This window comes from Pseudogymnoascus verrucosus, assembly GCF_001662655.1.
Source record: "Pseudogymnoascus verrucosus strain UAMH 10579 unplaced genomic scaffold scaffold_31, whole genome shotgun sequence".
Classification (NCBI taxonomy): Eukaryota; Fungi; Ascomycota; class Leotiomycetes; order Thelebolales; family Thelebolaceae; genus Pseudogymnoascus; species Pseudogymnoascus verrucosus.
In genome coordinates this window covers 261,041-287,413 of record NW_017263682.1, presented here as the reverse complement: position 1 = coordinate 287,413, position 26,373 = coordinate 261,041, and the positions used below count along the sequence as shown (strand labels likewise).

Below are 26,373 nucleotides of genomic sequence, written 5' to 3'. Positions count from 1 at the left end.
GTTTCGTTCCATCGCTTTCGGCTATGCAGAAACGATAAGGTTATCCAATCTCAATTAAGATGCAAATTAAAAACTACCGTTCTCGTCAATTACAATGGTGCGTGCGTTGGTTCCCTTGGCTGGTGGCTTCGTCTGATGCCGGCCAGGCCTGAGCGGTTCTATGAAACTCGCTTAACCTCAGAGCAGCATTCCGCGACCACGACAAAACCCTTGTGTGCTTCAGATTTGACCCCAGCAACCTCTGGGCGGGCACTTCAAGATCCGGCGGCCTGTGCTGTCCGAGATGAATATGGGAGACTCGTACGTTATTTACGAATAGTTTGAAGCATTGAAGCATACGTACTTTATTCGTGTACTGATCCAGATTTGTGAGAATTGTTTAATACTTCGTTCAGTCTTCGTGAGCTACGACGTACGCCGGTGCGTACATCGTTGACGATGGAGGCTGAAGTGACACAACGCCGTTGACAGGAATAACCTGGCTGCCGTGGTCGAGGCCAAGGCGCACGGCGCTACCTTCCCGGCCGCCAATGCAACACCCCTTTGAACCCCTTCAACGAAGTTGATGGGACGTCAATACGTCTTGGCTATTGTGGCTCCCATATCCGATGACCTTCACGAAACAGTTTCAATACCATACTAGGTCCCCAAGCCACGCCAGCTTTTTCTCTTCTCCCGTCCCACCACTATCTCCCCCCTGAGGCCCTCAAACGCAGGGCCAGAGGTCCCAGACACCCAAGCCAATTTCCTTCCTTTCCTTATTTATGCTTTCCTCTTCCCACTTGTTTCCAAACTTCCTTTTCTTCCTTATCCTGCGTCTTTCTGCTGTTGTTCTCTTCGCTTTCTATTGTCCATTTTCATCTTTCATTCTTCACTTCTACTTGTTAATAAGTCCTGCCGGTCAGTTCAATCATAAAGCGCTAGTCGCCTTCAGAAAATCCACATTCGTTCAATTCAACTCTCATCATCTCCACGAAATCAATCAATTTTCACTCAACCAACTTCATCATGCAATTCTCAAAGATCACCCTTGCCGCCGCGGCCCTCTACTCCTCCACCGTCTTCGCCCAGGGACAGGTCAAGGTCCATGTGGTTTGGGTTTCCGGCAAGACCAACACTCTCACCTTCTCCCCGAACAACCTCGTCGCTGATGTCGGCGACATGGTTCAGTTCCAGTTCGGCGTTGGAAACCACACCGTCACCCAGTCCACCTTCGATGCACCATGTCTACCTCTGGGAGCTGGCACAAACGTCACCGGCATCAGCACTGGATTCATGCCTGTAGCAGCTGACGCAACGACCGCTCCACTATACACTATTCCCATCGTCGATAAGACTCCAATCTGGCTGTACTGCGCCCAGGGCAAGCATTGCCAGAACGGCATGGTGATGGTCATCAACGAGAAGTAAGTTCAGAATGCCGTTAATCATACAGAAATAAAATCTAACCTTCCCGCAGCACCGCTAAGAACGCATCCCGCTCCCTCGACGCCTACATCGCTGGCGCTGCAGCTGCACCAGTCACCGTGGCACCAAGTGGAAACACCAACACTGGAACCAACACCGGCTCCAGCAACGGATCGGACACCAGCTCCGGCTCTGGATCTAGCACTGGCACCGATACCACCTCTGGTACCGATACCACCTCGGGCACCGACACCACCTCTAGCACTGATACCAGCGCTGGCTCTGTCGGTGCTGGTTCGGGCGTCAGCAACTCTACCACCATTCCAGGCGGCGGTGCCGGCACTCTTAACGCACCATACTTGGCTGGTCTCGTCGCTCTCGGTGCTGCCATGCTGCTGTAAAGTGGCGGGTCTGTGATGGGGGTTTTGGTGTGATAAAACAACTGTATGACAATTTAGAGGAGGGAAAGGGGAAAGGCCATGGGAAGAGGCGTGCTATAATTTTGAGTCTTTTTTCTACACTCGTATACCGCGGCTATCGCGATGGAGTATTTGATTTTTTAAGTATTGAGAGAATTGAATGTGGACATTCTATATTTTTATTTTAAAAGTTTTAAAATAAATCATCTGTGCATGCATTGAAAATTGTATTTTGCTGGGAACATAATCAAAATCCCCAAGACTTCGCTGTAAGATAGTATTATAAATACGATATACACGTAATTTTAAATAATTTCCATCTCAAACTACATACTGTTAGGTAAATTCCATGTCGGTTTTACAGTTTTGGGTTAAATTATGCTGAACAGGCACAATGTTGGATCACGTGACACACCGGAGAGGTACGCCAAAAGAAGGATAGCTGTGCTGACACAATCATCCCAGTGTGATCTGGAATTGAGAAAGCAACATCAAATCCCCACATCCTGTCACCTTTCCTCTCCAATCGCCGTTTTAACTGAGGAAAGCACTCTATAATTGATACCGACTTGGCCAGACGAGAGTGCCAAACACGTCGTCACGTGTAATCGACGTCACACACGTGGGCTTGTGAACAATCGCCTTTCTGCGCGTCCCATTGTCAGAAGACATCATCCGCAGTGATGGCGAGCTTAATGGGGAATGGACACGGAGCCCCGGGAATTGTGAGAGATCCGGCGACGGTGAGGGGACTAGAGATCCCTCATGTTTTGCCACACGAGAAGGTGTTTCCGATTCAGATCGGGAGCAAGCTATTTAGGTTGAGCGGGGCCAGTATCAGTTCTGATGGTATGTAATTTATTATTTCTATCTGTCTTGTCTGGTTCTGGCTCGTTTTTCATATTGGGGAGTGCATGTGGTGATGGGGATGGGTGTCTGGACGCGTCAAGATGACTTTGGTCTCCATCGAATTGGTGATTATTCACCTGAATATTGAGCCATTGAGTTATATGACCCCCTTTTCCTTCACATGCAAACATACTGTCTGCAAGCTATTCCCTGTTATCTCACGAAACATATCTTTTTATACCACCTTCTACAGCGTTTAGAACCCCAGCTGAGAAACCTAGAGCACCCTCATATTTCTCGGAGTACTTTAAGTGCCAGCTAGCCACGGCCGAGACCCGCAGGGCACAGGGCGAACCAGACCAAGGAATCAAGACGTTATACATCGACCGAGATCCCACGATATTCTCCGATATATCGCGGCATCTACAGGGCTACCACATCCAGCCCCGCGATGGATCGCACTTCGTCAAGCTATTCGCCGACGCCCAATTCTACCAACGTAAGTGCACCTGCCACCCCATCCCCAGCCTCTATTAATCCCATTCCCAGTACCAAGGCTAGTAAGCCAGCTCTTTGAAGACAACATCTACATCTCCATCGGCGGGCGCGAATTCCGCGTTCAAAAAGACCTCTTCACCGCCCCCGGCGACACCCCCAACTACTTCACCCTCGGCTTCGCCGTCATGTTCTCCTCCACCGACGCCGTCTTCCCCGGCCTCGACCGCGCCGGCCTCCTTCGGCCGCCCTCCATCGTCCCCCCCGCCGTCCCCAGCCGCTCCGGCGAAGTCTTCGCTGAGCTAATCCACATGCTCAAGGGCTACCCGCTGCACATCCGCAACGAAGCCCACCGTGCCGAACTGCTTAGAGATTGTAGATATTTCCTCTTCAAGGGGCTGGAGCAGAAACTCATACCGCATTCTATATCGCATAATCTCCAGCGCGGGAAGGATGAGATAACTATCCGATTAGAAGATATCCGCCAGCCGGGCCTAAGCATCACCTTCGATGCACCCTTCCAGACTGTCCCCTCTCCCGAGCCTTTCGCAAGACATCTCCGCTACTCCGCGCCCAGTATGTCGGGGTGGGTGCACTACATGCGTCCTTTCGTTGACACCACGCCGCACGAGCTCATCATCGAGATCAGTGGGGAATGCACACGTCTTGACGTCGACACCATGCGCGCTGAGTTCTCCGGCGATGCGAAGAAAAGAGTTAATCGCCTCGTCGAGGTACTGGCTAATAAAATCAACATGCCCAATGCACGTCCCATGGGTCTGCTGATGGGGAGTGGAGCGGGGAGTCAGCCTGAGAGCCCGGCGAGTGGGACGTTGGGGGAAGGGGGTGTGAAGGTTGTGTTTGAGGGGGGAAGTTCGATTGTGCTGGATGGGAAGGTGTGGAAGGAGGAGGAGGAGGGGGAGAGTGGGGTGAAGATGGAGGAAGATGGTGTGGTGGATGTGGATGCGCCGTCGAGGAAGAGGAGGAGAGTGGAGGGAGGCGCGGAGAGCGAGGTCTGGACTGTTAGGACGGGGCAGTGGAGGGTGAGGGTGCAGGCGGCTTCGAATGATAAGAGTGCGGTGGAATGTGTTTTGATTGCGGTGAAGATTGATGCGTTTACGGCGGAGCTTGCGAGGAATCAGCAGAGGGGGTTTCTGAGTGGGTAGGGTGGTGGTTTGTAGCTGTATGGGGTATTTTAGGGGTCTTGTTGTAGTGGATATTATCAATATCATTCATTGTGATTTATTTTTCTCGAGATGCTATAAATATTAGGAAATGAAAGACTATTTTTAAAACCACAACTAGTATTTATATGAAATTGCCACACATTATTCTGTGGTTAAATCCTATGCTGAAAGTAACCAAGCCATAATGGGAGCCGAGGATATCTATTACAGAATCCCAAATACTGTACCGCGAATAGGGCTCACCACGGGAGTTAAACGGCACAAAAAGCCCACTTAAATGCAATTGCCTACCAACCAAGGACTGCATCGGCTCTGTACTCGTGACACGGGAGAGTTGCATAACACGGCGTCTACGCTGCAAGGGGAATCACGATAAACGTCACGATACGTAATGCACGGCGCGGTTAAAGTAAGCCTCTCTATTTCATAATCAAGTCCCATATCTATCGTCGCATGTGCGCGCGAAACAGCCAACGAAGAGAAAAAAATAAAATCCAGTGGGGTGTTTGATCGTTATCAAAAAGTCAAGAGAAATACATCAGGAAAAAATTGCGTAGGCTATAAAGTACAGCAGCATCAAGGTCTACCCTTAACAACCGCAAGCTGCTCCAGAACCATGGCAATGGATGTCTGCAACAACTTATCCACCCGGCTCCCAACAACGTCCATCGTAGCACACCATTATCAGAACCTCCCGTCACACACCATTTTTATCCACTACTACCCATAACTGGTCGAGTTATCTATTTGAAGGCCTTTCCGAAAAGGATCAGCTGCATCTGATCGTAGATGGACAGGACACCGGCACCGGCAACACCACGAAGGATGTTGGCACCAGCACCCTTGAAGAGAGACCTGACACCCTCCTTGGCGATGATCTGGCGACCAGCATCGAAGGAGCCCTTGTACTTGACGGCCTCACCAGAGGTCATCATCATGCGACGACGGATAGTATCCAGAGGGTAAGAAGCGATACCAGCACCAGTGGTGACGGACCATCCGAGAGCGAAAGAAGCAAGGAAGTTACCCTCAAGAGGGCCGACGAGGAGAACTGGCTTGATGGAATCGTACATTCCGAAGTAGAGACCACGGTAGACGACGATACCGAAGACGGAGGGAGCGAAACCACGGTAAAGACCGGCAATACCGTCGGAAGCGAGGGTCTTCTTGTAGACATCGACTAAGCCGTTGAACTGGCGCTCACCACCGCTCTTGGCGTTCTTGTTATCGTTGGCAAGACGGGTACGGGCGTAATCCAGGGAGTAGACGAAGAGGAGGGAAGTGGCACCAGCAGCCTATATCAGTCAGTAAAAATCTTACGATCAAAGGCAGAACAAAACTTACACCACCGGATGCGAGGTTACCCATCATCCACTTGGCGTATCCATCACGCTCCTTCTTGAAGGCGAACATGGCCTTGTAGGTGTCGCGGAAAGCGAAGTTAAGGGCCTGGGTAGGGAAGTAACGGATGACGTTGGCGGTGTTTCCTCTCCAGAGGGAAGCGACACCCTCCTGGTTGATGGTACGCTTGAAGCACTCAGTGATACCATCGTACTTGCGGTCGAGACGACCAGACTTCAACATCTCATCCTAAAGTTGCGTATTAGCAATTGGTTCCTGAAAAACATCCCAAAAACAGCCCCGAAAAGCAAGCACCGGAACATCGCTGACGCGTTTGAGCTACCTATGTCACCTGGGGAGATGGCGAGCTAGGCGCGATGTTTACAGCACTGCAGATTGGAGTGTTTCGGAGTATAAGGGTTTTGCAACATACCTGGTTCTGGATCAGGAGCTTGACACGCTCGATAGGAGCAGCGGCAGTCTTGGAGACGGCGGCGGAGACACCACCCACTGGGAGCAATTGTCAGTATTGATCGTTGTTGATAAAGCCTTCAGGGTGCGGAAAATTCGGTCCGTTGCTGGCAGCAGCAATTTCATCGAATTTATCGCTGGAAGGTATTGGATGTGGTTTGACATACTCAAGAAATCGACAACGAAGCCCTATTGAAGAATTGAGTTAGTTACTGGAATAAAGGAGCGAACGTGAAAATTTCAATCGACCACAACACCATCTCATACAGCTCCGCGACAACCAATTGAAGCATCCAATCATCTTGAAAATGGCAGTATGATGTCCATTGAGATCTGTAGATGCTGCATGATGGCGTTGAAGTCGATTGCTGATGAGATGTGCTGAATGTGGATGGTGCTGGCTGAGGTGATCGGACGGATGGAGAGAAAACTTACGGGCATGCCCATGAAGGACTTCTTATCTTCGACGACGGCACCCATTTTTGCGGTTTATCAAAGAATAAACTTGACAAATTTGCAGAAGAAGGATTGAGGGGAGATGTGTTCTACGAGAATGAAGAAACTGGTGATGTAGAGAACGGCAATAGGATGGAAGTATTTAAAAGAAGGGGAGGAAGACAGAATTTTGAGTAGGCGAGCGATGAGGAGCGTGCTAGCGACACGCGCTAAGAAAATTGTGTCGGGGCGATTCGGGACATGATCTTTTGCCGCAACGGAACAAATATTAGCATGGGGTTGGGTCCATTGGGGCCAGTTGGGGCCAGTTGGGGCTTGTTAGAACCACAGTTTTTACCAGCACTGAACCACTAATGTTACAGCAAAATGTCTCAATTTACAGACTTGCAGCCCAAGGCATGTACCAAGGTCCAATACGACAAAATTGGCCATTCAAATTCAAATTGCAGATATCCATTTATAGTCTGATTGTAGGCAAAAAAAAATGCGGGTAAGCCGAGATACCGTATATGTCAAGAGTATGAAGAAACTATGCAAATGGACATTTAGTACTCGTTATGAAGGCCATTTTGATTTACTATTTCGTTATTATTTTTTCCCAGCCCGAGTCATTAGTAACATGTTCCCTGTTGTTACAACCAAGGTCACCCAAGGAAAAGGAGAAAAAACCGATCCGAGGTTGTAGACTGTAGGCTGTTAGTCACGTGCGATGCGGCAATTACGGAGCCGTCAAACAAGGAATTTGAGTCTCCATAGTATACCTGGACATACTCCGGACGGAGAAACGGATCCAAATGGATACAAATTTCTTGACTGTGCTCCGTACATGGATGGATAGATAACTCTAGTCCTTCTCCGTAGTTGCTCCAGACCCTAATAAGGGGAAATACTACCCGCTAATCCCTCCCTATCTCGTTTTCGTCCCATAAATTTTTCTGTTGGCGGTTATCGGCACGTGACCTGTTATCAAATGTCCAGATGCAGCTAGACGTGCCGTACAGCCATAGCAACCGCGAAAACTCGCTAGGCCGCATTTGACGTCTGTGTTTACTGCACGGTTGAAGAACCCAGGATTGCGCGTAACCGAGTCAACGATACACGATCATCGATATCACAGTCCACATAATCGGGGTCTTCGGTGTAATTGTCACCAGTGCATACGTCCACAATCCTCACATTCACAGATCTTCGGATACCGATGGATCCAAACTACAAATTTCCGGCCTCGTCCGGGGCCCCGCTCAACCAGGTTTCTCCTGACAGAGTCAACCAGCAACGATACGATGTAGATACCTCAGCGAGAGTGCGCCTGTTCGACCAGGAGCAAAGTCACTCGAGGGACAGCTCCGTGCACGAGAAAGCGGCAAAGTTCGACACTTTGGCCTTCCAAGGGAAGGCGCTGGAACGGAGAACGAACGATGCGGCTCTCAAGCGCGCAATGTTGGGACGAGAGGAGGCTGAATCAGAGATGCGCCGATACAGAGATGAGGCACGATCGTTAAGGAAAGAGGTGCAGGAGGGCAAAGATAGGGAGAGGAAAGTGGGAGTAAGGCTGGAAAACGTCATGGTAAGGTTCAATGCCACGAAGCTAAATGTATATGATGCTAACTCTTTCTAGGAAAACTATGGCAGAGCGAAAGAGACACACGGGCACACGCAAGCATTATGGGAGAAGGAAATCAGGAGGGCACGAAAGGACACCTTTAAATCACAATCTGTCATCGTCAAACTGCAGGAAGAACTCAAAGCTGTGCGCACACAATTGAGGAAATCACAATCGGATGTGGACGATGAGAAAGAGCGCAGTAATAAGAGAGAACAAGAGGCATTCGAGGCGCGATACCAACTGGTGGGGCTTCAAGAGGAGTTTGCAGGAATGGTGGAAAAAATGAAATTGGTGGAACAAGAGCGGGATGCACTGAGGACTATTGCAAAGAATGAGGAGGTTGCGAGGATAGCCGCTGAGGGGCAACTTCCCTTGCCAAAGCTGAGCGAAGACGACGAGTTTGCTTCTCCAAGAAAGGCGACCGCTCCTCTGCGGAGAATTTCTGTCATGTCTTCTCTTGCAAGCGAAGATGAAATCGAGAATCTCAAGCGGGCTTTGGAGTGGGAACAGCATAGGGCTGACCGAGCCTTTGACCAAGTGGAGTTTATGGAAGTGGAGTGCCGTTTCAACTGCTGCTCTTGCAAAGTCTCCGAGAGGACGGGCATTCCGTTGCCCGCCTTTTCTCCAAAGGCAATGCGGACAGCTGGGCCAGACACGACAAGAGAGGAACTTATCAAACCTGAGGAGGTAACAGAGGACGAAGACCAACTCGAAGAATCCGATATAGGACGCGCAAACGAGGCGCTCCAACGCACATTATTCATCCCCGCAGAAGGAATTTTCCGCACCGTCTCACCTCCGCCACAAGAATCTCCTTGGATCTCTCCTCCGAAGCAGTACCAGCCATCGAGGGCCGAGCCTCTAATCAACTTCTCCAACACCCCCAACCGCCCCTCATTCCACGCCAGAACCCCTTCGTGTGAACCACCAAGTGCTGCAATCCTCCCCGAAGGCGCATCTCTCATGTCGCTTCTCGATGCACCACCCAGCCCCGCCGAGAGCGAGGCAACCATCATTCATCGCCAGAGTCCACAGCGCATGAGTGAGGCGCCCCAAGAGGTGCCATCTTACCGCAACCACGGAAGGAACGAGTCCTTGGATCCTTCACATGCTGCAAGCCCAAGGTTCTCACACAGCAGGCAAAAATCCACAGATCGTGCCGCTTTCAACAAGAAGTTCCCCTCGCATCTTAACAACGCCATAAACCCAACTGTCGAATCATCAAGCCCAGCCGCCCCAACCCCACCAGCTCACATCCATGAAGAGCACTCCGAGCCAATCTTCCACACAATCTCAACCACAACTAGAGTCCCTCTAGCACTACCGTCCGATTCCGACTCGACACTTATCGAGCGCCCCTCTTCCACCCCCGCCGTCTCATCCTCCCTCGACCCGGCGCTAAGCCCCACGATGTCCAGAGAGGAAGCCCTGGCTATGATCCGCGAACGCAGAGGTCGAGCAAGGAGCATGCACCAGACGCAAGTGAGCAAGTTGATGACACCCAAGAAGGGTCGCGAGGTGTCCGCGCCGTTGAGCTCGGGAATGGCGACGGCGCCCCGGAGCGCGCGGAGTATGTCAAGAGGACGGATGAACAGGGCTTGAAGCAATGAGTCAGGAATATGACTGTAATATGGAATTACGAATGCCAGAGGAGTACGTGAATATCGGTTGGTCTGGAGTTTTCTGGACATACCGGCGATGACCGGGACGAACCGGAACGTGGGGGACAGGGTTTAGGGGCGAAATGGAACGATGGAAGAGAGAATTTGAATTGAGTACCTGTTTGTTTTTCTATAAGCAGCGCCGCATAGCACTCGGTGTACGGTGTTATCAAAAACGGTCATATGGTGTTTGGTGGTTGCCTGCTGTTTTTTTTTCGGAGTAGTTGACTCTTTTTATCATTTTCGATCTGGAGCGCGTTTATCGCCGTTCTTGTTTAGAGAGAAAGGCGCATAAGGGGAGCTCTGTAGATAATTAGTCAACTTAATAACTATGATGTTTTGTTTGGTATTTGATTTTTTGATATTTTTGGTCATGGGATCTTTTTGGAGTTTCCCAAAACGGGGAGTTACAAGGGGCGGAGATACAGGGAACGGTGTCCGATAATTCCATGGTGTTTTTTGTGACTCTGAAGGAGTTTAAACCTAGTTGAATTCGGGCGTCTGTTAAAGTCCGTATTTATAAGTGGTTTGGTCTAGACCACGATCTTGGTAATAATAATAATATATCCTACAAAATAGTCATCGACGACGACATCAATAGGTTAGTTGAAGAAGTATATGTATAGCTCTCCCCGCCTTATCCATTTCTCTCTCATCAACCCTCTTCAATTCCAACAACACCCCGCGGCGAAACATCCCCACAATCACAATGTCAGACAACAAGCCCACCTTCCACCACCTCAACGTGCGTTCCCCCACCACCCTTCCCCTCAGCTTGCTAACCCCACCACAGAACTCACAATCCCAACGCATTCTCTGGCTCCTCGAAGAGCTAGACATAGAATACAACCTCATCCTGCACACCCGCAACCCCCCCACCCACCCCACCGCCCCATTCCAATCCCCCCCCGCCCTCGTCGCCGTCTCCCCCCACGGCACAGCACCCCTCCTCATCACCGGCCCCAAAGATGGAAACCGCACCATCCCAGAATCGCTGGCCATCGCTACATACCTAATCCGCACCTTCGACACTGACGACAAGTTTGGGTTGAAAGATGGGGACTGGGTGAGAGATGAAGTTATCACCTCCATGGCGTGCACGAATCTGCAGAGAGCGACGGGGTTCATTATGATGCTTGATTTCGGGCTGATACGCACTGGGGAGGGGCCCATGGGTGGGGTGTTGGATGGACCGGAGTTGCGGAAGCAGTTGGGGAGTTTGGAGAGGGAGTTGGTGGGGGGGCCAGAGGGGGGGTTCTTTATGGGGGAGCGGCCGGGGAGGGCGGATGTGATTTTGGAGTTTCCGATGACGATGGTTAGGCATAGGGGGTATTTGGATTTGGGAGTGGAGTTTCCGAGGCTGGATGAGTGGTTGCAGAGGTGTTATGATAGACCGGCGTATAGGAGGGCGTTGGAGAAGGGGAATGGGTATGATATGAGTGTGTTCCCTAAGGTGCCGAGGTGAGGGGATGTAGGGAGGGAGTTGTGTTGTGTTGTGTGGTGGTGGGATGGTTGGGTTGAACGCTGCTCACTATGTATATTGTATATTATAACTAAAATGTTATTAGTATAAAAAACCTGTGGCTTTTATTTTCTCTTGATATAGGGGCAACTGCTACTCATAACTTGCTTCTGAAATATGAGAACTCTTCGGTTTCCACAGCCTAACTTCAATAGGAGAGAGTAATACTCTACTGCCCCTCTGGTTCCTCGGTGCGTGTTAGAAGGGAACTCAGAACATTCACAATCAAGTAGAACCGATAATCTCAGAATGGTACAGGTGCTAAGTATGTTTGTTTCATGAGTGTAGCATTCAAATGAGCAATCTACGTGACATTCTGCATCCTTGCATAGCCCCATAAAGACAAAGCTCGAAAACATGCAAAACCCATCCGTTCCACTCCATCCATGCCCAGGAAAACGAGACAATATTTATCTGTTGGACTTGGCAACACGCTCCAACTCGTCCTTCTTCTTGATGGCGTACGAGTTGCTGCTTCCCTTGGCAGCGTTGATCAGCTCCTCAGCCAAGCACTCAGCGACGGACTTGACGTTGCGGAAAGAGGCCTCGCGGGCACCGATTGTGAGGAGAGCGATGGCCTGGTTGACACGGCGGAGAGGGGAGACATCGACGGCTTGACGACGGACGGTACCGGCGGATCCGATACGGGTGGAGTCCTCGCGAGGTCCGCAGTTGACGATGGCATCGACGGCGACTTGGATGGGGTTCTGGTCGGTCATGATGTGGACCTGAAAATTGTTAGTGGACGGTAGTTGGCAGCATGTTGCAGTTGGGCACGTACGATCTCAAAGGCGTGGGCGACGATGCGGACAGCCATGAGCTTCTTTCCGTTGTTGCGGCCGTTCATCATGAGAGAGTTGGTGAGACGCTCGATGATCGGGCATTGTGCCTTCCTGAAGCGCTTTGCGGCGTAACGGCCAGCGGAGTGGGAGATGTAGACTGGGGCACGGATCTGGATGTAATCGCTGTAGAGTTGTATGTTAGCCGTTGTTCTCATGGCTCCTTCTTGTTCTGGCCCCAGAATGGCTCTTTTTTTGTGCGTGCGCCGCTGTCCAACTCTCCAACCAAGTCGCGGAATAGGGATTCTTACGTCAAAGAGATATCGCGGACCTCAACCTCATCGTAAGCCTGTAAAAATATCGTCAGCCCCATTGTTCCTCGCGCCTAGAAGTCGACTCGATAAAGTCGTCGGGTTTACGAACCCACTTGTTGAACAGCTTGATGCTGCCAATCTCAGCGGTAACATCCTTGGGCAGAACCTGGTAGCCCTGGATGGCCTCAACTTCGATTTCTCCGCTGTCAGACATGATTGCGATTGTCGATGTCGATGTCGGATGGATTGGTGAAGAAATTGAGCGTCGGCCTCGTCGTTAATTCTGTTGCTCAATTCGCGAAAATGCTTACCGAGTTGTGTGCGCTAACGTCTGGTGAAGCTAGGCAGAATTTAGTCTAGGGCCAGTCGGCCCACCCAGCAAACCCTAAGATTTTGCACACCTCAAACCACTCTGGATTGCGAGAATCCATCCGACATCACCACACACGACAACAAAATGGTGAGTTTGGATTCCTTTCAAAAATATGTTGGCGATACAATTATTTTCGACGTCTGGCTACGCATATTTGATTCGAACGACACTCTGGCGGCATTTCTGGACGCACCAACACCCCTCGCCACTCGCACATATCGTCAACGGCCAAGTCCACAAAGGTTCGCTCAAACGAACGACTGAGGTTCTTGCTATGTGACCTCCGCACTGAAAGAGGGGAAAAAATTCGCCTGCGTCGGATGGGTACGAGTTTCTGTCCGCATCGAGTTGGCAACAAGAAACCTCGAATTCCCAGCGCGCCAATCCATATTAGCAACCCAGCTTCCAGAGACTGTCGCTTCGAAATGCCCGTCTCTTACGGAAGGCACGAACTCTGCGACAGACAAGCTACCAGACTCGCTCTCGCGTCAAATATGCTAGCCAGACGTCGAATAGCCGCGTGCATTCATTACCACATACTAACCTATTATGATAGGCTCCAGCAAACACCGGACCCAAGAAGGCTAAGAAGAAGTGGTCGAAGGGAAAGGGTGCGTAAACTTCCACTCTGCTCCTCTGCGCTGCGAGATAATCCCACCGCATGAGCTGTTACCTGGAGGCCCATCGCTGACTGAATCGCATTATAGTCAAGGACAAGGCCCAACACGCCGTCCTCCTCGACAAGGCCACCTCTGACAAGCTTTACAAAGATGTCCAGACCTACCGCCTGATCACCGTCGCGGTCCTGGTCGACAGAATGAAGATCAACGGCTCCGTTGCCCGCAGATGTTTGGCCGACTTGGAGGAGAAGGGCATCATCAAGAAGGTTGTCTCGCACAGTGCGCTGAGCATCTACAGTACGTTTATTGGAGAACCATTTAAAATCATCAAAGCAACAACACTAACATGTCAATAGCTCGTGCGATCACCGCCGACGAGTAGAGGATTCTTTTGAGATTTGGTATCTGGTGTTACACGATGTTATGAACCCTATCCTACAATATCGACTACGGTCAGAGTTAGTAGAGGGGCATGATAAGGGAAGGCATTTGCTGGGTCTTTCGGAACTCTCTTCGGTGTAGCATATCAAATGACATGGGATTCAGGACGACAGTCTTTTCTTCATTACCTGTGACTCGTATATGCAATTTTTTTGTGCCTTACAATGCCGAAGAATCATGACAGTGTACTATAATTGTAGATACTGTGAGCCCTCCAACGTATAATCTTAGTAGCACACACGATATTCTTTTTAGAGCCCGACCCTTTTTCGAAACTGGAGGTGGCTGATTATGGCACCGATAAGATTTGGTACTTCTTGAAACCCCCCCCGCCTCAGATATAAAAAGGTACGGGGTCCGTCATCATACGTTTACCACCATATGCATAACAGACCAATGGCTTCAATCTATTTACGAATGGTCTTCTGAACTTATATTAATATCCAGAACGCAACTCATAGGCCAATTGGATGCGGGTTATGAGTTCAGCCGGGACGTGAAGGTTTAATAGTTAAAGATCTTCGATAGCTGACTACCTTGCTATCTGTCCTCATTATCCTCCATTCCCTGTATATATATCTTTGAAGAACGTCTTGAGTCTGAATCACCCCAAGTTACCGCAAGCTCCGGCGACTACCGTCATAATGTCAGAAGTTCGGCAACGAAACACCAGGTCAAAGACTGGAGCAGAGGACGTGTCCGCTCCAACTGCGGCCTCGCTGGCGAAAGAAGAAGACCGTTCAAAGATCACCGTCCTTGAGGTACTACGGACTATCACATTGCTGCTCCTCCTCTCCGGCCTTGCCAGCTGGTTCGTAACCCGCGACAATGTGCTCTGGGGCCTCAAACGACCCCGCGCAACATATATATCCTACTGGCAGTCAATGCTAGTTAGTACCCCGGCCCGGTTCCGTTGAAGGTATTGATACTAAGACGTCTTCCAGGCAGCACCAGTCCAACTCACAGATGCCGAGCTAGGGCAATATGATGGCAGCGACCCCACCAAGCCCATTTACCTAGCCGTCAACGGCACAATCTACGATGTGACCGACGGACGCCGCTTCTACGGCCCAGGCGGCTCGTACCACCAACTCGGCGGCGCCGACTGTTCGCGAGCCTTGGTGACCACCTGCTTCAACAGCGATATCAGTCCCGATATGCGTGGCGTAGAAGGGATGTTCCTTCCCAAGAGCACACCAGAAGTGGATGCGCAGTATACCACGGAGGAGATGGCAGCCCTACAAGAGGAGGAGCTAGAGATAGCAAAGGAGAAGGCATACAAAGCCCTGAAGCACTGGGTGGATTTCTTTGCGAATCACAAGAAGTACACGAAGGTGGGAACGGTTAAGAGGGAGAAGGGCTGGGAGACGAAGGGAGAGACGCCAGTGCTTTGCCAGAATGCGAATAATGCGAGGCCGTTTAGGAAGCCGCCGGTGAAGAGCACATGATAGGTACAAATATATGTTTTATCACACTTATAATAATGTTGGCGATGAGGACATTGGTGCAACAGGCTGCCACGAAAGAGAATTTTGATTATGGGGTATTTATGGTAGATGGTTTGGCACCCGCCTTATGTATTCAAACTATATGCATGGTATCTCCAGTGGTTTAGTTCGTCTCCTTGTATCCCCTAGTCTCCTCTCCAAGCTTCTCCAAAGCCGCTTCGTACTCTTGTTTCTGATCATCCGAGAACACATCCTTGGCAGAAATTGTAATTCTCTCAACCTTTGTTTTCCTCTTGACGCCTCCACTCCTGGCAATGTCATTCCAGAACCACCTTCCCTCCGTTGCTGAAAACAGTGTAGTTGCTGCTCCCTCCTTGCCTGCACGCGCTGTTCTTCCAACTCTGTGCACGTAGCTCGTGATGCTCGTAGGCATATCGTAGTTTACCACGTGTGCCAAGTTGGGCAGATCCAGACCTCTGGCTACAAGGTCGGATGCGATGAGGACGGAAAGGGCGCCGCTGCGGAAGGAGCGCAGTGTGCGCTTTCGCGATGTAGTGGAGGTAATGGCTCCGATTTCAGAGGCGCGAGATGGAACAAGGAGAGCTAGTAGACGCGAGAGACGAACAGCGCTTTCGTTGGATTTGGTGAAGATAAGAACACCATGAGGCTTGGCAAGATTGATGATAGCTGCCGGCTTTTTCGCTGGGAGCTTCTTAGAAGGCACTGAAGTTGTTGATGACGCATCACTGGACGATGAAGAGTCGTCGTCCGAAGAATCACCAGAAGAAAAATCGTCACCCGATGAACTCGAATCGGAGCCCGACGAGGATCCAGAAGAAGAGGTATCATCATCAGAGTCATCGTCTGAAGTGTCACTGTCTGAACCGGAGCTGGAAGTATCTGAGTCGTCCTCCTGGGGCAAACTCTTTGGCTCAAGTAAACCATTCCTCTTGAGAACTTCAAGCAAATAGAGCGGCTTCAATCCTTCTTGATCAATCTTTATGGCAGATTCGTGGAGCGTGTCCGGCAAGTTCAGAGTGTCCACTTGCCCTTCCCCAGCCTCCATACCCTCATTGCCCTCGAGGACGACAAATTTAGGCTTATTCAGCTTCAGTTGTGACAAAAGACCAATGTCTCGCGTCATTGTAGCACTCAGCACAACCTTGGTTATTCTGTCCTTTGACCTCAACTGGCTGGGTGCAGCCGTTTCACGGGAGGTAAGACTGGCCATTACCGTCTCCAGCCATTGCTGGAAGCTTTGATCAAGTAACTTGTCTGCCTCATCGATAACTAGCCACTTTAAGTGCTCGAGCGTGAAGCCAGGGGTAGATTTCAAATGCTCAACCAATCGACCAGGCGTGCAAATCATGATGTCCACCTTAGGACTGTATTGAACAATGTGATCGATAGGAGTCGAAATATCCTCCTCCATGAGAAGATTTGCGACTTCGTCTCCGATTGACGACCCACTCCACGCAGCGTTTATGCGTTCTTGGCGTGCACGATATTCTTTGGGGTCATAAACATAGTCCTGCTTCATCAGGGATGCTTGCTCTTGCCTCAATGTCTGGTTGCCAATGGCTACACCGATATTAATATGTCTTCTGCTTCCAGTGCCATAAGCATTGGCACACATATCTGATACCTCCCGGGCTTGAGTGACGAGCTCTCTCGTAGGCATTACTATCAGGCCCCTCAACTGAGTAACCATAGTCTGGCTGATGTCCTCCACCATTGGCAAAACATACGCAAGTGTTTTTCCTGATCCAGTCGCGGCTGATACGAGGACATCTCCTGGCTGCTTCTTGGGCCCGGGAAGAAGAAGTGAAAGTACAGCAGCCTGAACTGCAAATGCACTTGGAATCCCCGATTTTTTGAGCGACTCGATAACTGCACTAGGAAGGCCGAGGTCTTCGAACTGTGCTGTAGCGGTGGGCGCAACGGATATCGGACTTCCAAGCCAAGAAGGCAAAGCTGAGTATATTGAGATGGGGGGAGCTTCTGGCACGGGCTCTGGCTGTGGGAGAGGTTCAAGGGCATGAAGCTCGACTTCGGCCTCTTGCGGCTTTTCAGCATCTTCCATCTCAACATCCTCCCCTCTTTCGAGTGCTCTCTGCTTTTCCTTTCGAGCAATCTTCTCGGCCTTCTTCAGAGACTTCGCCCTTTTTGCCAAGACTGATTTATGCTTTGCATCCCCTTCTTCACCTTCTTGGTCTGATTCATCTGTATCTTCCTTGTCTGCCTTCTTTTTAGGCCTTTTTGGCGCTTTTTTCTCCTTGGGCTTGACTTCAACCGGTTTCTCGTCTGTGACGAGTGCCGTTTGCAGCTGCGGTTTCTCCTCTACTTCTAGTCCCTGCTCCAATGCTCTTTGATGCGCTCTTCGTGCAATCTTGGCGGCCCTCTTCTCTTCTTTGCTCTCATATTGGGCGGTATTTGATTGCGCCGGTGGCGGTGGTCGTTGCGCTACTTTCAAATCTTTCGGGGGACCATTTGGTGACTTTTTGGATTTTTTGAACTTTGACGCAGATTCATTTCGGCCTCCGGTTGAATCTTCATGTTTTCTTTTGGGCGCAATTTTTGGTTGCTGAGCGGGGACAATGTTTAGATTTGCCCTGGAAGGATGGATATATGGCTGCGGCGGGCGTTGTTGTGATGGTTGAGGTGGAGTTGGTTGTGGTTGCGGTACAACTACATTTGGAACTATGGTAGGCTCCGTAGTCACCTTCTTCTTCGGAGGCACATATCGAGCATATAGTGAAGAGGACATTGCAGCAATTGTTGTAGCCTGTTTGAAGCGCTGTCGCTCTTGTTCGCGATCTGGAAGGAACTTTTCGAAATCGAGTCTTTATCGGCCCTATCGGCGTTATCGAGCGCCGCACGCTGATTCGCTGGACAGCACCTGAATTCTACGATGCGACACAGCCGACAGGGTCACAGAGTCTCTTAGGGATAACAATCAACATCTTGCGACTTCTTTGGGGGAGACTCCTTAACACCAACTATGCGGTATCACTAGACTTGAGGAGCCGCTTGGTTCTCCAGCGGGCTTTTGGTCCCTTCAACCTTCACAATGGGTTATAACATTGCTATGGCTTGCGATTTCTTCTTTCCGCAACCAGGAGGAATTGAAAGCCATATTTACCAACTTTCGACAAAGTTAATCGATCGCGGCCACAAGGTCATCATTATAACGCATGCCTATGAAGGTAGAACCGGCGTGCGCTACCTTACGAATGGGCTGAAAGTCTACCATGTGCCTTTCCTCGTTATATACCGCGCCACAACGTTTCCGACGGTCTTTTCGTTCTTCCCGACCTTCAGAAACATCATTATCAGGGAGCAGATTGAAATCGTACATGGCCATGCGAGTTTGAGTAGTTTTTGCCACGAGGCAATTCTGCATGCGAGGACTATGGGACTACGGACGGTGTTTACGGATCATTCGCTTTTTGGGTTTGCGGATGCAGGGAGTATCCTGACAAACAAATTGCTGAAGTTCACCTTGAGTGATGTTGACCATGTTATTTGTGTTAGCCATACCTGGTAGGTTTATACGAAACCCCTGAAAGTGTATCGGCGATACTGACATTACACAGTAAAGAGAACACAGTTTTAAGAGCGTCGCTTGACCCCTTGATGGTCTCAGTTATACCAAACGCCGTTGTCGCCGAGAACTTTCGACCTTTGTCACATCCAGCATACTCGAATGGACCCGATAACCAGTTACAAAATTTTAATGCCCAGGCAGCTACTCCCCTACCTCATTATCTAGGGCCGAACGATACCATTACAATAGCTGTTATATCGAGGCTATTTTATAACAAGGGAACTGATCTGCTTATTGCAGCTATCCCGCGGATACTCGCAGCCCACCCAAATGTAAGGTTTATCATTGCGGGTTCAGGGCCCAAAGCCATAGACCTCGAGCAAATGCTGGAAAGGAATGTTCTCCAGGACCGCGTTGAATTGCTTGGGCCAGTGCGACACGAAGAGGTCCGAGATGTTATGGTGCGAGGACATATTTACCTCCACCCAAGTTTAACAGAGGCATTCGGAACCGTGATTGTGGAAGCTGCGAGCTGTGGCCTTTACGTTGTTTGCACCCAAGTTGGTGGTATTCCGGAAGTCTTGCCAGCACATATGACCGTGTTCGCAAAGCCGGAAGAGGATGATTTGGTGGCGGCAACGGGCAAAGCCATCGCTGCTCTACGTGCAAACAAGGTTCGAACGGAGCGCTTTCATGACCAAGTGAAGATGATGTATTCTTGGATAGATGTTGCCCGCCGAACAGAAAGAGTCTACGATGGAATATCTGGCGTTCTTAGCGAGGCAGAATTCTACGGATATGATGCCGCCGACGCTGCGAGTTGGAGCGCTACGAGGGGCCGTGCGGGTGTGCAAAGCTTCGCTCTCATTGACCGACTAAAGAGATATTACGGTTGCGGCATCTGGGCAGGGAAGCTCTTTTGCTTATGCATGGTTATCGATTATTTGATCTTCCTTGTTCTCGAAATGTTGGCTCCGAGAGAAAACATAGATATTGCGAGGAACTGGCCGGAGAAGACGATTAATAAGGCGGAGAGGGAACGAGAGAAGAAAGATAGTATCGGATGAACTATTGGCCAGGAAGATCCAGTTGGCGGTCATGCCGAGAGATGAAGCTATGATCATGACCTGGAATACCATCGGGTGCGGTGTTTTGGAAATGATATTCCAGATGGATCAAATGGCTTTCGACACACATCCGAACCACTCCTAAGTCTCCGTTATATACGCCGTGAAGCTCGAATGAAAATTCCGCCAAGGCTAAACGCGGAATCCTGTGAAGGGGATATCGTTTGGATTCCAAACGACAAGAATCCGAATTAGCCTCGTCCGAGAATAATATACAATTGGGGGCCTGTCTTATTCCAACACCCAATACACCAGTGGGGCTGTTGGAAGACGACTGATGGCCGGCTTGCGGTATCAAGGAAGTCTATCTGGTTTGGAAAAGCGAGGACATAGATGACAGCACGTAGGCAAATCAATGCTAACCTCGGCTTACCTTGTTCATCACAATAATTTTCCAGGAGTGCACTCCTGCTCGTGAGGTCGTGGCTGAAAGCAAGCTTAACCTAATTACTGCCTAAGGAAATATAATAAAGTCACATTCAAACACAAGTCGTCATCTACAACGATTATTTCGAACACATCATCAATTTCAATTCAGGCACTTATAAACCCCTGCTATTGGCCACATTACCATATGTCCGATGGAACACGGTTATTCTATGTGATTGCCAGCAATGGAGATTAGCTGGGTTGATCTCAAGAGATGTGAAAAGTTGCCAACTTAGACTGGGACTGTTAATATAAGATTTCCTGTATCGGCAGGTAAGCGGTAAATCAGCGCCTCTCTGTCCCGTTTCAGATATATAAACAAGGTTAATGCGCATAGCCCGCGTAGTCCCGAGCCAGGTACTGAGCCAACTGCATTTAGCCTGAGCAACTGCCGAGCTTGGAGAGGGTTACGAGCGTCGTCATTATATTATTCGCTATAGCTGCTGGAGGCTCTCGATCGTCATCGGTATATCCTTATTGTGGCTTCAGCCAAAACCCAAGGGATCGGCACTAGGCTATTCTATGCTGTTGCGGGGATGTGGGGTAACTATTTATGATCGAGACTAACGATGACAGCTTCTCATATGGACGAAACACTGGAACAGGCCTTGTGTAGTTCCGCTTGTCCAGTGTGACGGAAATACGGATAAATAGAAAGGTATATATGGGAGACGATCTCGCAAATTGTTGGCACATAGAGGACTTTCATCACCGTTATCATATCTCATAACCACCATTCAAAATGCATTACTCTTTCGTCGCCGCCGCCCTCCTGGCACCACTGGCACTTGCTGCCCCACATGAGAAGACTCTCCTCAGTCGCCAGGCCGCTACCAGCCTGAACGAAGTCTTCGTTGGCCACGGAAAGAAGTATTTCGGCGTTGCCACAGACCAGGGCCGCCTTAATGCCGACAAGAATGCTGCTATCATCCAGGCCGACTTCGGACAGGTAACTCCAGAGAACAGTGGAAAGTGGGATACGATTGAGTGTATGCATTCTATTCCAAGAGCATATATAACCAAATTCTGATAACAGCAGCATCTCAGGGTAACTTCAACTTTGGAGGACTCGACTATCTCGTAAATTGGGCCACGACCAACGGCAAGCTTGTTCGCGGACACACCACCGTGTGGCACAGCCAGCTTCCGGGGTGGGTTTCGGCCATCACTGACAAGGCAACTTTGACTTCGGTCATTCAGAACCACGTCACCACTGAGATCGGAAGGTATAAAGGCAAGGTCTACGCCTGGGATGTTGTCAATGAGATCTTCAACGAGGACGGAACTCTGAGATCGTCTGTCTTCTCTAACGTCCTCGGCGAGGACTTCGTGCGCATCGCCTTCGAGGCCGCACGTGCTGCTGACCCGAACGCGAAGCTCTACATCAACGACTACAAGTAAGTTTTCTCATCTAATGGGAGATCTGTTCGTGATGCTAACGGAGGAACAGCCTTGATCAGGCGAACTACGCCAAGACCCAGGGAATGATCAAATATGTCAACAAGTGGATCGCCGCTGGCGTTCCCATTGATGGTATTGGATCCCAAGGACATCTCACTGCTGGCCTTGGCTCCAGTGCAGAAGCCGCCCTTACAGCTCTTGCTGGATCCAGCGTTTCGGAAATTGCAGTTACTGAGCTTGATATTGTTAATGCTGGAGAATCAGACTACGTCGCTGTATGTTCACTCCTATATCTATGCTTTGCCAAGAGTGGCAGCTAACGTAAAATAGGTTGCTAAGGCTTGCCTGAACATTCCGAAGTGTGTGGGAATAACTGTTTGGGGTGTTAGCGACAAGGATTCGTGGAGGGCTAGCTCCAACCCGCTGCTCTTTGACTCCAGCTTCAACCCCAAGGCTGCCTACAATGCTATTGCTGCTTTGTAAAGAGTTCTGCATTCTTAGACTGTATTGCAGATCGGTGGGGCACCTGATGAGAGCTTGAATGGTATGACAATGTTGCCAGCGAACTGAACGAAAGGAATTGGCTTAGCTTGCACATATTTATCTCTTCCAATGTATATTTTGATTCTCTATCACATTGAACATAATTAAATCCTGATATACGTATTTTTAAGTTTCCATATAATATGGCTATCATAGTTCGTAGAGATTCAGAGGGCTCGTTTATAGCATAGTTGCTATGATCGTTCTTCCTTGATCCCTCCTCTGATCTATAAGATCACCAATGCTTAACCACCAGTAAATACTCATCCCAGGCCGCGACCTGCGCCCACACTTCTTTCCTCTGAACCCCCTCCAACAGCGCGATGCGCTCAATACTCGTCCTGCCATCAAAATACTTAGCCCATTTCAAAAAGCGCTTCTTATCTTTCTTAAGGCCGCCGATACCGCTACCATCAGCCCCAATACCTCCAAACTTAGGCAATGTCCCCAAAGCACCAACGGACTGTGCTAAGCTCCCAGTAACAACTGCAGATTTACCAACCGGCCCAGTTGCGGCAGTTGTGCCAGTCCTGCCGGCCCCAGCGCCTTTGGATTCATCCTCCGGCCCGCCACCCTCTAGACGATTTGCGATAGCAGATAGGTACATAGAATCCACGTGTTCAGCTCTCATCGGATCCAGGATAAGCTGTGGCTGTATCCTCACCAAATGCTGTGCCGTATTCAGACTTGGATTTTTCGTCGCCTCTGGCTTTGGTTTCGCATTGAAATCAGCAAGATCCTGGACGGCCTTATCTCTAAGCCTCCTTACGCGAGCCTTCTCCGCAGTTGCCTCGGAATTTATTGGCGGCGTTGACGGTGCTGCCTGTGCATGCGGATAGGTGGGTAATGGTGTAGCTGGCGTTGGAGTCTTAGGGATAGCCGCGGTAGAATCTTCTTTGGGTTCTTCCATTGCTTCAGCATGTGCGTCTCGAATAGCGGCGCCGTCAAGGGCATGTTGCACTTCATATTTGATCTCCGGCCACGCGATAATCCAGGCAAACGTGCGGAGTTGAGTTGCCCATCCGTGGCGAAGAAGGAAGGCAAGCATCGCCGTATATATTGGCCTATGTGTTTTGGTGGGTATAAAGGTTTTGTAGGGTCTCGGGGCATGGCTGAGGGCGCTCAAGAAGGTAGGTAAAGGCGGTGCGAGAGGGAACTTCTGTGACCAGAGGGCACAAAATTGAGGGAGAGACGCCATGGGGCAATTAGGAGACAGGATGTAGGTGTCTCGTGGATGGAGCGGAGGAACTGCAATGGCGCGACGGTGGTAGATGAGATGCTGGGCGAGAATGCGAATATCATTCAGAGAGATTGCATGCTGCTGTGCTGTTTGGTGGAATGAGAGAGTAGGCCTCACGATCTTGAGGTATTCGAGTAGCGGCCCGGTGAGCTCACCGCCATCGCTTTGGATATCTGCAATGATTTTGTCCTCGTCATCGAGGAGTAGAAGAGCAAAGTGCTTGGAGAGAAGTGAGGTCTCGTCCTCATTTTCCTGGTCGCCAAAGAAGTTGGCAGTCGTGATCCACAAGCCTGGCATGGAAGGCTCGTCAAACTCGGGCAGCATTGACAGAAAGTATGGTTTGGGTATCTGAACAGAGAGCCGCACGGGTGGATCGCTGAGCAGCTGGACGACAGCAATACTATTGTTGGATATTGACGTGTAGATAGTTTTCATCGTTTGCGCCAGCGAAGACTTCCGTAAAATAGTGTCCCAGAGAGTGCTCATTGGACGACGTTCTTCCTTTGCCTTCTCTTTCAAGTTCAATATACGCTCTGATTCCTTCCAGACGTAATTACTGTAGTTCTGGGCATATCTCAGGGCCTTGTTGATATCCTTCGCCACATGTTCAAACATATCCGAAACCCTCATCGGAGCCTCTGTCGTCTTCGGATTCATAATAAACACCAAATTGAACATAGTCATCCCGCCATCATTAGTGTCGTCAGACGCGAAAGATGTCCCTTTCGGCTTCCTGACGTTTCTCGCGTCGTCCTCCACCCCGGACGTCTCAGCTGGGCTTTCCGATATAGCCGTATCATCGGCAATAGACCCATTCTCCTGTCTCTCCTCTTCCTCCTTCCGCCTACGGCTCCTCTTCTCCCTCTTCTTCTTCTTCCATCGCCCATCCTCACGGATATGCATGGGATACGTCACAAACGTCAGCGGATCAAGCGTCAACTCAAAACACCTCTTATGAAACGCCCTTGCCGGCGTCAAAATGCTCGCCAAATCCTTCGTATGGAAAGAATCCAGATATTCCCAAGGCACCACATGCTGTCCATCTGGGAGCTCGAAATGGTCGTCTCCTTCCCACGGGTTCACGTGACGTGATTTCTTACCAAGCCCCAGCCCTTCGAGGCTGTTGTACAGAGAGTAATCCCGATCATCAAGCTCATCGTCTGCATCGGGCTCGATGTCATCGGCGTCTTCTGGCGCGGTGGGGTCGAGCTCCGTGCCGTAAGGAGGCCGGATGGTACGTTCATTGGGCTTTAGACGTGGAGGGTAATGGAAGATGAAGCGGGGACCGTCTTTGGACCGCACGATCAAGGCGACGCCTAACAGGCTTGAGTCTACACTCATGGTTTAGGCTTGCTTCCGTCTATCGCATTTTAGCTGACCTTCGGAAACTGGTTATCTCAATGGGGGGGATGCATGGGAAGTGCAACTGTTGTAGCCGCGCTGGTGGTTGCGCTCCTCGCCTAATTGGTTGATACATGGCTCTAAAGCAAGTCATTTAACCTCAATCCAGACGCTCGACACTGCACATCCAATAACTTATATGATTGTGCAGAATGCAAGAAATGAAAGTCACAAAGCATCTTAAAAATTATGGATGAAAGTGGAATGGGTATTATATAATTCCGCAATATACCTTCCGGCAACTAGCTATGCTTCCTGGTTGTTCCAACCAACGCCCCTTGCTATGCTTTTTCAACGCCCTTCTTGCTAATATCATACATATCTCACAACCTTCTCCATATATCTCATACATATCTCACACTCCCCACATTGCGCCACTCCGGCGCCGTATCTACCACAGAATCTCCTTCTTCTCCTCTTTCCCATCCCCCTTCTTATTGTCTTTGGGTGGTTCATCGGCGAACCCCAGATTCTTAAATTCGTCTCTCGCCATCAGGTTGCTACATCGCTATCAGCTCACTATCCCAAGCAGTATATTCGGTATCTCATCAGGGGTACGCACTTGTCCATGCGGCACGTAAGGTACGCCTTTGCCAGATTTCGGCATTCGGGGTCGTTCATGCCCTTGAGTCTCTTCATACACCCCAGGTACTTCTTCATAACGTCCTTGCACTCCCCTAAAAAGTAGATGTTAGCATAATATCCCCCTCCCACCCAATGGGTCGGTCGTGAGACAGAGAGGTGACTTACCATCATGATCAAGAGGGAAGCTTCCACGTTCCGGACTACACGATCAGTCAGCCCTCAAGCCCAACTCCAACTAGCCAATATATTCCGCGCACAAAGACTTACGGCGTGGGCCTCGTGTTCATCTTCCCCCCACCAGGTGATCCAAAAGAACTCATTGTGTCGGTTGGTATCTCTCCCTCGTCGGCGATGCTGCGACTGAACTACCTATGGACTTCCGTATTTCAGCCGGAATTACGTTTTTCCGCTCTGGGCGCAGAACAGCCACTTCTTGGCTGCTTCTTGGTGACGAGGCAGCTTACGAATGACAAGTTTGTTCTTCGAATTTAGTAAGGTAATTATCTTATTAAGAGCAGATTGAAAAGTGTCCGAAAGTCTCTCTTGGCGTAAGAAATCTGTCGTTGGTATACCATCTGTATGGGGGTTGGATATGGCCCGGCTCAATATTCATCCGTTCCGGGCACCAGCTTATCGTCCGGACACTGCTTATCAATGACGACGACAAGGTTCCCCGCGTTTTCGACCACGACGCTGCTTGAACCAACGACA

At 50.0% G+C, this 26,373-nt stretch overlaps 13 protein-coding genes across 13 annotated transcripts; 8 read left to right on the top strand and 5 right to left on the bottom strand.

The window, feature by feature from the left end:
* The first annotated feature begins 352 nt into the window (after positions 1 to 352).
* On the top strand, positions 353 to 1,994 carry VE01_06647 (uncharacterized protein). The gene is made up of 2 exons (XM_018276088.2): positions 353 to 1,406; positions 1,460 to 1,994. Exons 1-2 carry the CDS (start codon positions 1,009 to 1,011, stop codon positions 1,806 to 1,808), a joined length of 747 nt encoding a protein of 248 aa, XP_018129140.1. The 5' UTR covers positions 353 to 1,008; the 3' UTR covers positions 1,809 to 1,994.
* A 515-nt stretch (positions 1,995 to 2,509) lies between these two features.
* Positions 2,510 to 4,452, top strand: VE01_06646 (uncharacterized protein; the record flags this gene model as incomplete). Its single annotated transcript, XM_018276087.2, has 3 exons — positions 2,510 to 2,675; positions 2,929 to 3,174; positions 3,225 to 4,452. The coding sequence occupies 3 exons, from the start codon at positions 2,510 to 2,512 to the stop codon at positions 4,334 to 4,336; spliced, it is 1,524 nt and encodes a 507-aa protein (XP_018129141.1). The 3' UTR covers positions 4,337 to 4,452.
* Positions 4,453 to 4,626: 174 nt separating this feature from the next.
* VE01_06645 (uncharacterized protein) lies at positions 4,627 to 6,756 on the bottom strand. Its single transcript, XM_018276086.2, has 5 exons — positions 6,605 to 6,756; positions 6,337 to 6,358; positions 6,132 to 6,208; positions 5,702 to 5,947; positions 4,627 to 5,652 (listed from the first exon to the last, which is right to left on the bottom strand). Exons 1-5 carry the CDS (start codon positions 6,647 to 6,649, stop codon positions 5,101 to 5,103), a joined length of 942 nt encoding a protein of 313 aa, XP_018129138.1. The 5' UTR covers positions 6,650 to 6,756; the 3' UTR covers positions 4,627 to 5,100.
* Positions 6,757 to 7,714: 958 nt separating this feature from the next.
* On the top strand, positions 7,715 to 10,798 carry VE01_06644 (uncharacterized protein). The gene is made up of 3 exons (XM_059463822.1): positions 7,715 to 8,192; positions 8,244 to 10,637; positions 10,686 to 10,798. Exons 1-2 carry the CDS (start codon positions 7,824 to 7,826, stop codon positions 9,831 to 9,833), a joined length of 1,959 nt encoding a protein of 652 aa, XP_059319592.1. The 5' UTR covers positions 7,715 to 7,823; the 3' UTR covers positions 9,834 to 10,637; positions 10,686 to 10,798.
* VE01_06643 (uncharacterized protein) lies at positions 10,602 to 11,475 on the top strand (the record flags this gene model as incomplete). Its single annotated transcript, XM_018276084.2, has 2 exons — positions 10,602 to 10,637; positions 10,686 to 11,475. 2 exons carry the CDS (start codon positions 10,602 to 10,604, stop codon positions 11,355 to 11,357), a joined length of 708 nt encoding a protein of 235 aa, XP_018129136.1. The 3' UTR covers positions 11,358 to 11,475.
* A 182-nt stretch (positions 11,476 to 11,657) lies between these two features.
* On the bottom strand, positions 11,658 to 12,701 carry RPS5 (ribosomal protein S5). The gene is made up of 3 exons (XM_059463821.1): positions 12,505 to 12,701; positions 12,196 to 12,379; positions 11,658 to 12,142 (listed from the first exon to the last, which is right to left on the bottom strand). The coding sequence occupies exons 1-3, from the start codon at positions 12,564 to 12,566 to the stop codon at positions 11,825 to 11,827; spliced, it is 564 nt and encodes a 187-aa protein (XP_059319591.1). The 5' UTR covers positions 12,567 to 12,701; the 3' UTR covers positions 11,658 to 11,824.
* Positions 12,702 to 12,942: 241 nt separating this feature from the next.
* On the top strand, positions 12,943 to 14,177 carry RPS25 (40S ribosomal protein S25). The gene is made up of 4 exons (XM_018276082.2): positions 12,943 to 12,967; positions 13,437 to 13,491; positions 13,588 to 13,797; positions 13,857 to 14,177. Exons 1-4 carry the CDS (start codon positions 12,965 to 12,967, stop codon positions 13,880 to 13,882), a joined length of 294 nt encoding a protein of 97 aa, XP_018129134.1. The 5' UTR covers positions 12,943 to 12,964; the 3' UTR covers positions 13,883 to 14,177.
* A 3-nt stretch (positions 14,178 to 14,180) lies between these two features.
* VE01_06640 (uncharacterized protein) lies at positions 14,181 to 15,548 on the top strand. The gene is made up of 2 exons (XM_018276081.2): positions 14,181 to 14,831; positions 14,886 to 15,548. The coding sequence occupies exons 1-2, from the start codon at positions 14,586 to 14,588 to the stop codon at positions 15,387 to 15,389; spliced, it is 750 nt and encodes a 249-aa protein (XP_018129135.1). The 5' UTR covers positions 14,181 to 14,585; the 3' UTR covers positions 15,390 to 15,548.
* On the bottom strand, positions 15,414 to 18,197 carry DBP6 (ATP-dependent RNA helicase dbp6). Its single transcript, XM_018276080.2, has one exon. The coding sequence runs from the start codon at positions 18,154 to 18,156 to the stop codon at positions 15,553 to 15,555; it is 2,604 nt and encodes an 867-aa protein (XP_018129106.1). The 5' UTR covers positions 18,157 to 18,197; the 3' UTR covers positions 15,414 to 15,552.
* A 262-nt stretch (positions 18,198 to 18,459) lies between these two features.
* On the top strand, positions 18,460 to 20,003 carry GPI3 (Phosphatidylinositol N-acetylglucosaminyltransferase gpi3 subunit; the record flags this gene model as incomplete). The annotated part of the gene is made up of 2 exons (XM_018276079.1): positions 18,460 to 18,932; positions 18,986 to 20,003. 2 exons carry the CDS (start codon positions 18,460 to 18,462, stop codon positions 20,001 to 20,003), a joined length of 1,491 nt encoding a protein of 496 aa, XP_018129105.1.
* Positions 20,004 to 21,234: 1,231 nt separating this feature from the next.
* VE01_06637 (uncharacterized protein) lies at positions 21,235 to 22,376 on the top strand (the record flags this gene model as incomplete). Its single annotated transcript, XM_018276078.1, has 4 exons — positions 21,235 to 21,481; positions 21,532 to 21,889; positions 21,943 to 22,168; positions 22,224 to 22,376. The coding sequence occupies 4 exons, from the start codon at positions 21,235 to 21,237 to the stop codon at positions 22,374 to 22,376; spliced, it is 984 nt and encodes a 327-aa protein (XP_018129114.1).
* Positions 22,377 to 22,519: 143 nt separating this feature from the next.
* Positions 22,520 to 25,195, bottom strand: NPR3 (Nitrogen permease regulator 3). Its single transcript, XM_018276077.2, has one exon. The coding sequence runs from the start codon at positions 25,015 to 25,017 to the stop codon at positions 22,672 to 22,674; it is 2,346 nt and encodes a 781-aa protein (XP_018129113.1). The 5' UTR covers positions 25,018 to 25,195; the 3' UTR covers positions 22,520 to 22,671.
* Positions 25,196 to 25,271: 76 nt separating this feature from the next.
* COX19 (Cytochrome c oxidase assembly protein cox19) lies at positions 25,272 to 25,988 on the bottom strand. The gene is made up of 4 exons (XM_018276076.2): positions 25,930 to 25,988; positions 25,828 to 25,862; positions 25,640 to 25,754; positions 25,272 to 25,577 (listed from the first exon to the last, which is right to left on the bottom strand). Exons 1-4 carry the CDS (start codon positions 25,980 to 25,982, stop codon positions 25,469 to 25,471), a joined length of 312 nt encoding a protein of 103 aa, XP_018129112.1. The 5' UTR covers positions 25,983 to 25,988; the 3' UTR covers positions 25,272 to 25,468.
* Positions 25,989 to 26,373: the final 385 nt, after the last annotated feature.

Bases quoted from the DNA above. Each gene is read 5' to 3' on its own strand.
- DBP6 (XM_018276080.2), bottom strand. From the start codon at position 18,156: ATGTCCTCTTCACTATATGCTCGATATGTGCCTCCGAAGAAGAAGGTG.
- RPS5 (XM_059463821.1), bottom strand. From the start codon at position 12,566: ATGGGGCTGACGATATTTTTACAGGCTTACGATGAGGTTGAGGTCCGC. The intron at 12,380-12,504 runs GTAAGAATCCCT...ACAACTCTACAG, and splicing joins GTCCGCGATATCTCTTTGAC to CGATTACATCCAGATCCGTG. The intron at 12,143-12,195 runs GTACGTGCCCAA...AACAATTTTCAG, and splicing joins TCGCCCACGCCTTTGAGATC to GTCCACATCATGACCGACCA.
- COX19 (XM_018276076.2), bottom strand. From the start codon at position 25,982: ATGAGTTCTTTTGGATCACCTGGTGGGGGGAAGATGAACACGAGGCCC. The intron at 25,755-25,827 runs GTAAGTCACCTC...TCTACTTTTTAG, and splicing joins CTTCCCTCTTGATCATGATG to GGGAGTGCAAGGACGTTATG. The intron at 25,578-25,639 runs GTGCGTACCCCT...ATAGCGATGTAG, and splicing joins CTTACGTGCCGCATGGACAA to CAACCTGATGGCGAGAGACG.
- RPS25 (XM_018276082.2), top strand. The intron at 13,492-13,587 runs GTGCGTAAACTT...ATCGCATTATAG, and splicing joins GAAGTGGTCGAAGGGAAAGG to TCAAGGACAAGGCCCAACAC. The intron at 13,798-13,856 runs GTACGTTTATTG...ACATGTCAATAG, and splicing joins CAGTGCGCTGAGCATCTACA to CTCGTGCGATCACCGCCGAC.
- VE01_06645 (XM_018276086.2), bottom strand. From the start codon at position 6,649: ATGGGTGCCGTCGTCGAAGATAAGAAGTCCTTCATGGGCATGCCC. The intron at 6,359-6,604 runs GTAAGTTTTCTC...ATTCTTCAATAG, and splicing joins AGTCCTTCATGGGCATGCCC to GGCTTCGTTGTCGATTTCTT. The intron at 5,948-6,131 runs GTATGTTGCAAA...ACGCAACTTTAG, and splicing joins AGCTCCTGATCCAGAACCAG to GATGAGATGTTGAAGTCTGG.
- VE01_06644 (XM_059463822.1), top strand. From the start codon at position 7,824: ATGGATCCAAACTACAAATTTCCGGCCTCGTCCGGGGCCCCGCTCAAC. The intron at 8,193-8,243 runs GTAAGGTTCAAT...AACTCTTTCTAG, and splicing joins TAAGGCTGGAAAACGTCATG to GAAAACTATGGCAGAGCGAA.
- VE01_06640 (XM_018276081.2), top strand. From the start codon at position 14,586: ATGTCAGAAGTTCGGCAACGAAACACCAGGTCAAAGACTGGAGCAGAG. The intron at 14,832-14,885 runs GTTAGTACCCCG...GACGTCTTCCAG, and splicing joins CCTACTGGCAGTCAATGCTA to GCAGCACCAGTCCAACTCAC.
- NPR3 (XM_018276077.2), bottom strand. From the start codon at position 25,017: ATGAGTGTAGACTCAAGCCTGTTAGGCGTCGCCTTGATCGTGCGGTCC.
- VE01_06647 (XM_018276088.2), top strand. From the start codon at position 1,009: ATGCAATTCTCAAAGATCACCCTTGCCGCCGCGGCCCTCTACTCCTCC. The intron at 1,407-1,459 runs GTAAGTTCAGAA...ACCTTCCCGCAG, and splicing joins GTGATGGTCATCAACGAGAA to CACCGCTAAGAACGCATCCC.